Genomic DNA, 9692 nt, shown 5'->3' on the forward strand with positions numbered 1-9692 from the left:
GTGTGTGTGTGTGTGTGTGTGTGTGTGTGTGTGTGTGTGTACGTGTGTGTGTGTAGCGAGTGCTCCGGTCCCGGGCATAGACTGTATATAGGTCCCGGGTCCCGGGGCTCCGACCCCGCCCACTCGCTCTTTTGATAGTAAAGGTTTCGTACCCCTGCACACTATGGACAATATATTGCCTCACAAACAGGGCCTTGCTTGTTAGCGCTGTTTATTCAGTTTAACAGGAGAAGACGACATGTCTCTAGATCGGATCATCTTCCGTGATCAGAGCTCACTGTGGCTCTCTCCGAGTGAGTGAGCGGGGTCGGAGCGCCGGGGGACACACGTACACACACACACACACACACACACACACACACACACACACACACACACACACACACACACACACACACACACACTCGCCCGCTCCTGGTATTTCATGATGGCCTGATACGGTGATGATTTAAAAAATGTACGTGACGTTCACTCACGTTCATCGTTACGTTCACGTTAATAATATGAAAACTGATTCGTTAAGTTCAGCGTTCGCTAAACATATGCACAACATTGTACTGTACAGCCACTGCAGAGGGGCCGAAGAGCCGCGGGTGGCCGAACCCTGTGTGGAATCGAATTTCTTTGGTGTACTGGACGCTTTTGTGGCAGCAGTGTCCATCACTTTTAGCTGTCCCCTGGAAACACTTCCGTTGTGTTGTGGCCTCTTCTTGCTGCGCGTTTGGCTTCTTGCTGCGCGTTTGGCTTCTTGCTGCGCGTTTGGCTTTTTGCAACGCGTTACGGTATTTGCTGCGCGTTTCTCTATTTGCAGCTCGTTCCGGTATTTGCAGCGCTTTTCTCTTTTTGCAGGTGTTTTGTCAACTTGCATGTGTTTTCTTAAGTTGCCGTTCGTTGAGCTTTCAGGGCCACCGTAGATTGGTCTGCTAATGAACATAGACCTCGGAGCTACATGCCCCTCGTCCAGGAGAGGGCGCTGCTGAGACTACCTGAACTCAAACTTACCAAACTCTCCGCAGACGAAGACGCCAGGCTGCCGCTAAACGTCGCAGAAGAAGAGACGTAGCTCCGTCATATAACCACAACATAACCAAGGTTACACCGGAGATACCGGATGAAACTATGAACGACATTTGACAGAAACCCAGCGTCATCTTGTGTCGGTGAGAGACGAAGCGCCTCGGCTCGTTGTTTACGGTTTACAGCTGTTTGTTTTGCCAACAGCAAACACCGGCGTTGACATGCTAGCAGCGTTAGCTAGTGTGCTAACCCTCAGCAGCAGCATGACGGAGGAGTAACTGTCCAAACTAAATAATTACAGAAACGCGCAGAACCTCTTTATAATCAGTGTGTAACGTTTTAAACATTGTTCTCTTTACCCTCAGCTGGGCAGCGGTCAGTATCAGTAGTATCCATGTTTATTGAGGTTGTTTCCTGTGAAGTTAGGTGTTTATGTAGTTGATGTACGGACACACTGGATCATTCTGTAAGTGGAGTTTGGTGTGTGGTGCCTTCACGTCCACTCCGCTCACTCAGCTGAGCCTCGAGCTAGAAGGTTCAGTCACGTGTGGCATAGGTGAGTGACAGCTGTCAGCTAACGTCAGAGGACCTCTGCTCTTCTCCGAATCCAACCCAGGTCGTGATGAGCGTCCCGGGTCTGTTGTCCTCCGCTGCCCGAAGCCTCAGCCTCCCTTGTCCCGCCGCAGGTCTGCTCTGCTCCCGGCTGCTGGTCCAGCCCAGCTTCACCACAAGGTGAGTCTCTACGGAGAAGTACCAGTTGTGTTTGTCTTCAGAATTTGGATTTTGACTGTGTACTTATATCTACTTTTGTATCTAAAGACATGTTTACATTTGGGTTCAGACCTGAGTGTCTTAACAGCCCTGTCTCTGTGGTGTTCGACAATAAAGATTACTTAGAAAAATGGCTCTGCTCTTCCAGTCAGAAGAAAATGGATTTGTAGTTTTGGTACATGCTGTGTTGTTAGTCTGTCTCTGGTTAAGTCTTTACATGAAACGCGTCTCTCTAGTCAGCCTGATACTTAGTTTATGAACCCGGGGAGATGCAAGTTTAACGATGGGTGACTTGAGAATGGCGAGTACATGCGGTTCTTAGAGCACGTGTCAGAAGTCTTTCAAGACTGGGACTGTGGGGAAACATTTAATTTGTTTATATCTGCAGGCACCCTGCCACAAATGTAGATATTTACAATCAAGGACATACTGGGCTTCCACATGCTTTGGAGTCAGAATGTGGGAAAAACATGGAGTTTGTAAACAAAATTGTTTTTTTGAGCGTTTAACCAACATCTCCAATATTTTTATAATCATAAAGAGTAAAGACAGAAGGATCAGGAGTGACAAGCATATAGATAGTAACGGTAATCATATAAACGTCTGTATTGGTTAAAAGTCTGGTGTATTGGTGCTTGTGAGAAATGGATATACAGTTTGAAAGTGTCAGAAGTGCACATTTGACAAGTTCACAATAAAAACTACTGCCTAGAGCTGATTGATTTAATTATTTTACAAGTGATGATGAGAGCAACTTGTGCAGCAAATCTTGTGCCAACATTTCGTTGCTTCCACCCATTTTCTCAATTATCTTTTATTACAAATAGTTTGGGTTTTAGATACACAGATAGTTTGAACAACTTTTGTCGTTCGAGTACCTTCGTGTTTTTCAAATGTGATTCGTCTGTTCTTTAAAATCTCACCTCCATTTGTATGAGAGCAGCAGCAGCAGATGCCAAGTGTCAAAGGTCAATAGCCCATTATTTAAACGCATAAAAGAAAAACTATCCACAGAGCTGGATTGGACAAGAGGCTAGTGACAACAATTGTTGTTTGGTCATTTCGGGGGAACTGGCCCTTTAAGTTGGCTCAGTGAGGGCAAAGGTTTATTTCAAAGTCGCTCGTTATACAAGGCTGTCAGTCTCTGTTTACTAACTCTTCAAGCAACATTTGACTTTCAAGGCACCTGACAAAAACTTTCATTCTTTATTAGAAGAAATATGACCTCCAAAAGAAAAATGGACCACCTGGAGAGGACAGCAAGCAACTCCAGACAGAGTGTAAGTTGATATTTTGTGATTCATATGTGTATCTGTAAACTGTGACATTTTGTGACGTGACTACATCAACTACATATAACTCATCCTTTGACAATCAACCTATTCAAAATGTCTAAACAGCCTCTGTATCCTGCTCAAGTATGTGGAATAATAAACGAGTCAGAGACAGTGAGACGTTTGAGGATAGCCGTCCATCCAAACTTCAGCTTCAAAGCGGGACAGTGGTGAGTAGAGGCTCTCGTAATGTTACCGCCAACTTGTTAAACATTTTTCTGTCAGGTTGAAGAACACACTGTCATGTGATGCCTGAGGTGTTGCAGGGAGATGAGGAGAAATGAGACCGTTCCTCTGGCTTACATGCGTGTTGTTTCAGTAATTTGTTACTTCTCTTACCTAGACAAATGAATACATTATGATAATTCAATTTGTATCCAGGCTATTTAGATTGTGTGACTACTAGATTATCAGTCAAGGTAAATATGGAACAGAAATGCAAACATGACTCAAAATTTTTTCAGTTTTTTCAATTCGGCTGACATCACATCTGTTTGACACTTTAAACAGAAGCTATCATTGTAATACTTTGTTCACGAAACTGAAATTTAAACCCAGACCTGAGCTCACTTTTTAATATCATTGTGCCTGAACTACTTGCAGTCACCGCAAGGTGTGAGTGTTGGGTTTCATTTAGAGTCTCACACTGGAGTTGAACTTTACCCTGAACAGTTTCTAATGTTACATCAGTCAGCATGAAGAGCTGATGTTGATCAAATGAAGAAACTCGACTCAGGGAAGATTCAAAATCTTTTGTCAAATAAGGACAAACCAAATAGTTTTTTTTACTTGATAAAATCTTGTTTCCACAAAGATTTGTGAATTGAACTGTTGTATACGACGGGTTGCACCAATATCTGAAGCTTTGACTTGAAAAATGCTGGAGATGATGTTTTTGATCGATGCCTGACACTGTGGGATGTTTTAGCTTGTTAGTTTGTTTTTGTTTCTTGTCCTTTCTGCAATTCCATTTGTATCTGTGGTAATTGTCAGACAAGTTCATTCACAATAAAATACCTAAAAGTAAAAGGCAGGTCTTAAGTCAAATAATTCTCCATAGTGTGTTGAAATAAAAGTGACCATCATATCACAAGGATTTTTTTAACAGAGCTTTGCTGGAGGGTCTGTGACAAGTTTTAATTAATACATGTTCTACAAATAAAAGTTTTGATCGAAACTAGTACAAAGTTAAGTTACTTTAATTAAGACAGTTTTATTTCCAAGTTTGTGTCTGCCAGTCTGTATTTCTAGTGTTAATTAGTGTACCCTGCACGTGCAGAGAATATATATGGAGCCATACTGTAGGTGGGCGGTGGTGAGATATAAAACTGGCAGGCAGCTGCCCTGCGGCAACTGATAATGAATGTAAATGGATGGAGATTTTTTTTTGTTCCAGTGTTTCTGAAAAAAAGTAGCATTTGGTAGTTGGTCTCCAGGTGTGAGAAGAGGAGGAGGAGGAGAATGAGAAGGAGGTTGTGGTGGGCGGAACATATGTGTCTTCAGAGCAGATCCATATTTATGATGCCTCTGAGGGTTGTGGACTCAGTGTCTCTCTCTCGTGTAACAGTGGGTCATTGTGTTGGTGGAACACGAGCCTGACTGTTTAGCATCGCTCTTTTCCTCTTGGGGGGGGGGGGGGGGGGGGTCTGTCCACTCTTCTTCTTAATGGATCACTTTGAATATACTAACTAGTTGGCAACTTTCCATCTGGTTCGGTTTTGTTCTTCTTTTCTGGAAGCACTGGAACCTGTAGTGCAAGGTCAAAGGTCACCACTCCACCTTCGCTCACACGTTGACCTTCAGTTCAGCACATTGTTGGACCCTTCTCTTAACTATTGTTTTGAAATCTGAAAAGTCAGCTGTTTTTCCTGCTCAAATGATGTATGTTTATGGTTTAAACCAATGGATTTAAGTTACCGAGTTTAACGAACATGTGCATGTCATTAAAATACATATGATACTTTACAATACAGTTACATTGAATAAGAGCAGATCCACAGTCTGACTTTTTAATGTAATTATACAGTAAACAGTCGTTCCTTTCAATTCTTCCTGTATTTTAAATGTTTTCCTTCAGTGAAGTTTGTTAAGAAAGGTACTGTGTGGATGGTTATTATTATATTATATAATTTAACAGTTTTTACTATTTTATTATCATTGGATTGATCATCAGCTGACGATCCTGTTTTGCGGTTGTGTGTACAGGGTGGATTTCTTCATCCCCGGTGTGGAGAAGGTGGGAGGTTTCTCCATGTGCTCCAGCCCGTGTCTGCTGCAGCAGGAAGGGGTCATCGAACTGGCCGTAAAATACACCCAACACCCCCCGGCACACTGGGTCCACACTGTGGTGAGTGGAGTGGATTCACACATTGTCATCATATAGACAACATTTTATTAAATAATCCATTGCTAATACCAAATATTACTGCAGCCCTCCTTTACTGGACAAAAGACCCACTAACAACTCCTAACATCTGGCTTTTATCTGCAGTGGGAATGAATATAATCAGCATTCAGTCCCGGGTCAAATGACTCTGCAGTAGACACAGGTTTATATCGGCTGTGATCCGCCATTCTTATTTCTTCTTTGTTTTAATTATTTATTTTAAGTCTAGACACTAACGAACACCTATTCCTGTGAAACGTTATGACCCACATTGAACATCTAGGAGTAGGCTGGTAAATAGCCATGAAAGTTTTTGTGCTTGTTATTTTTTAACATCCTGGGAACAACATGCAAAAGGGATTTTTTACTTTTCTTTGTATAATGCAAGAAACACTAACCCGAAGTGAGAGAGCTCGTCTCGGAGCGTTTCTGACAGCAAAGATGACTCACCATGGAAAAATGGCGAAGGCGTTTATGGCCCTTTTTAATGTTTAAAGAATGTCTACTTGCATTTGTTTTTGGAGCCTTCGTATACTTGCTGATTTGGGTGTAAAAGACGTATAGCAGTGCTCATGATCAAATGAAAGTAATTCGACATACCTGCTAGGTTCGCTTCCTTCAAGGACTTGGAATATTCTCAGAAAGAAGATTTGGTCATGAACAAGGAAGATTGCAGTTGTTAGTTTGTGTGTGAGAGAGAAGGTGAAGTCATTTCAAGGTGTGAGTGTTGCAGAAAGCAAATGAGTGGAGCAACAGGAGGGGGGGGGGGTGAGAAGGGGATGTGCTATAGTTGGAGAACGAATCATGCTACATAATCACACCTCTGGTTGTTATACAGATGAAGCATCATAAGAAAAATTGCAAGTCAGATGCTATTTTCAGATTTCTTATTTCATGTCTTTCCTCTGTGTCCGACCCTGCAGTGGCACTGAGCTAATCGAATATTTGGGTAATTCAGCCATAAAAATGATTCTTTCCTTTTGCTTCTAGTTTTACATTTTTTGCCCATAACCTCTGAAGTGTTTCACTCGTGTAATTGCTGTCAAGGGTTAGTTAAGGGGGCTTCAGTGAGTTGATTGAAACTGCTCGTGTGGAAGGTCTCAAGTCAAACTGTATAAGAAGCAGATGTTTAAAAATGCAGTTAAGCTCAGAAGAGGACAGGATATATAAAAGTTAAAAGAAAGAAATTAAAATGTAAAAAAATGATTTATGCAAAATGCAATAGCGGTGTAACATTTCAGCTGCTGAGTTGATAAAAAGGTTCCAGGTGTCCATCTCCTCACCGTCTGTAGCAACGACCTTTTGCTACATCTTTATTTTCCATTTTAAATGTTTTTCTCTTCCCTCCCACGTCTCAGTGTGAAGTGGGCTCCCAGGTGGCCATGCGTGTTGGCGGAGACTTCTTCTTTGACCCGGCACCTTCGGATCCCCCTGTGGATTTGCTGCTGGTGGCTGGCGGCGTCGGGATCAACCCTCTGTACTCCATTCTGCTGCACGCCGCCGATCTGCAGCATCTCAACCAATCCTCGGGCAGCGTTGACTACAACATCGGCTCCGCTCACCTCTGCTACAGCGCAAAGAACACCCACGAGCTGCTCTTCCAGGTGTGTGCCTGCATCACACTGTTGCGAGATCAGTGGGAGGAATCTTAGGAAACGTTTCCCCCTTTTACTCTGCTGATTTTCTTTTGTTTAAATATCTGAGTTGTGTATTCAACATTGTTCACACGTACGTGCTATTGAAAGGAAGGTGGGTTGCAGTGTGTAAGGATGGAACAAATGCATTAAGACCGAACCCCTGTGTTCCCAGAGCTCCATCACCGAGGTGTGTCGGGATTTCCCCGACAAGTTCTCCTGCGACTTCCACGTCACGCAACAGAGCCCAGATGCCGACCCACGCGTCCAGCCATTCATCAACCGTGAGTTAAGCCCACACACTCACATACTTTTCTTTGTTTAGCTGGGATGACTGAGTGACTGTCACATTGCAGCACGGTCTGTCTTTGTTGATTTATCTGTGTCATCATGTAGAACAGAAACTATCAAATCTCCACGTGGGAGTGACTCTTTAATAACTGTGTCTCTGCAGGTGGGAGAATCACAGAGGAGGAGCTGCGGGCCCGTGTGGACCCACAGAGGACTTTGTGTTACCTGTGCGGACCCCCGCCCATGATCGAAGGCATTTCCAAAACCCTCATGGACTTCGGCCTCTCGAAAGACAGGATCCTCTTCGAGAAGTGGTGGTAGAACGATCGACAGTTCACAGGAATCCACAGGGCTGTCCTCGCGGCTCTTGTTTCCTTCTAGTTTTCCGGGGGAGGGCGCACAGGGTGCGGCAAGATTGGAAAGAAACAGAGAGATTCCAGCGATGTGGACGTAAATGTGAGAGCTCGAGCAGCTGAGGGAATTCATCCTGTGATCCCTGCTGCTGCAACCTGTGTCTGCTCTGCAATAGAGCCTCTGGGGCCGCCCACACTTCAGTTATCAGCAGACTCCGTGGACTGATTTGATTTTATGTTTTATTTCTTATCATTTTAAAACAGGAAGACTGAAAAGGACACTAGAACTTAAAGACATTTTCCTCCTCAATGTCTGAAACATGCAACAAATCTCCAGCGTCAGTGTCCCCTTCATTATCATGAGACACTTTTTGACACGTTACATACCTTCAGATTCCATATTATCAGCCTGCACTGAGGTTCTGCTTAAACAGATTAATAGGTGATGTTTAGTTTGACCTAGAATTGTCACCTAAATGTTGACGCACCAATGAACCTATGCAACCATGTTTTAGAGGATTAGTTTGACATTTGGGGAAATGCAATTCTTTGCTTTCCTGCCAAGGGTTATATGGGAAAATGACGCCACTGTGCTTGGTGAATAGAGTGAAAAATGTATTGATAAAAGAAAAATACAGAAGGAGTGGTCAAATTTGAGGTTTGAATTATGTGATTTGATTATTTTTAACTTGATTTGATTAAAACAGCTCTAATGTGATGGAACCATAACTGTGTTTTATCATTCCCCACAAAATTGCCATTTATCATTGTGGGTAAACAGCCTTAAGTTTGGAAGTAACACAAAATAACTGAAAAATAAATGGAGGTTTTAATTTAGAATTAATAATGGATGGGATAAAAATGCATGTGGTACCGTTACCATTTTCTTTTAAACTGTATCGCTCAGAAGATCATCTGTGCTGTGCCTCCATCCATTATTCAAAGCACCTGACTGACATTTATTTAAAACATGCAATTTTTAAAAATCTAAATACTAAATAATTCATTACTCTATTTCTCAGTTCATAAGCTCCTTTTTTATTACTCCTCATAGGCTGTTTTCACTCCTGTCTTTTTGATTCAAAATCTCCTCGGTGGAGATATGTCTTTAAATATCCAGCTCAGTGGTTTCTCCCTGTCTCTAGTCAACACTTAGAATATATCTTTACCTCGAGCACTTTGCCAGAAAAGTAAATAAGCCCATTTTTCCAAATGTCAAACTACTTTAAATTCTCTAGAGCAGAGAGAATCAGTGCAAACAATAGCAACGGGTTCTGTTTTTACTGCACTTAAGTGTTTGAGTGATTTTCCTTTATACAATTACCTCTGATGCAAATGTGTCAAACCATGTGTGTGTGTATATACTTAGTGAAATACCTCAGAGCTATTTATTTGCAGGACTTGAAGAGGTTGGAGTCGTTTGACTGAGTTACAATGGAGTGATTGTTTCCATGTTTTTACTCTCATGCAAACTTCACACAATTCGCTGTATTTTTAGAGCGAGAAGCTTACACACGTCTCTCCCACATAAGGACCAGTGTCCCCAGCCTGTTTTACTCATTTACACTATCACATGCAAACACATCCACATACCCATGAACAGTTTCCCATCCCAGGGTGGAGTGAGTATCCCACGGTGCACTGTAATGGAACCTCCAGGTGGTCCCCGATTCGCTTGGATCACTGAACGTCGCTCGGAGATGGCTGCGAGCCTCTTGTTGTTGTCTCTCTGTGGGGGGGGCAGCGCCGCTGAGTCTCATTGGAGTCATTTCTGCCTTTCTGTCTCATATGAGTAAAACTGTTTATGATGGTAGCGAGACATTTAAAGGAAATAAAGGAAACTGAGTCGATCTAGGTTGACACTTATATTGACCTCTGCTTCCATATAAAGGCTTTTCACATTACT

General features: G+C 42.7%; 1 protein-coding gene across 2 annotated transcripts; it reads left to right on the plus strand.

Moving 5' to 3' along the window:
* Window positions 1-697: 697 nt before the first annotated feature.
* On the plus strand, window positions 698-9652 carry oxnad1 (oxidoreductase NAD-binding domain containing 1). 2 transcript variants are annotated; one of them, XM_053446748.1, is made up of 8 exons: window positions 698-1160; window positions 1634-1749; window positions 3002-3068; window positions 3189-3292; window positions 5328-5469; window positions 6867-7112; window positions 7318-7426; window positions 7597-9652. In XM_053446748.1, exons 2-8 carry the CDS (start codon window positions 1640-1642, stop codon window positions 7752-7754), a joined length of 936 nt encoding a protein of 311 aa, XP_053302723.1. In that variant the 5' UTR covers window positions 698-1160; window positions 1634-1639; the 3' UTR covers window positions 7755-9652. The 2 variants fall into 2 exon arrangements, with proteins under 2 accessions (XP_053302723.1, XP_053302724.1); XM_053446749.1 differs by lacking the exon at window positions 698-1160 and having other exon boundaries at window positions 1700-1773.
* The last annotated feature ends 40 nt before the right edge of the window (window positions 9653-9692 follow it).

Source organism: Pleuronectes platessa, chromosome 18 (assembly GCF_947347685.1).
Source record: "Pleuronectes platessa chromosome 18, fPlePla1.1, whole genome shotgun sequence".
Lineage (NCBI taxonomy): Eukaryota > Metazoa > Chordata > Actinopteri > Pleuronectiformes > Pleuronectidae > Pleuronectes > Pleuronectes platessa.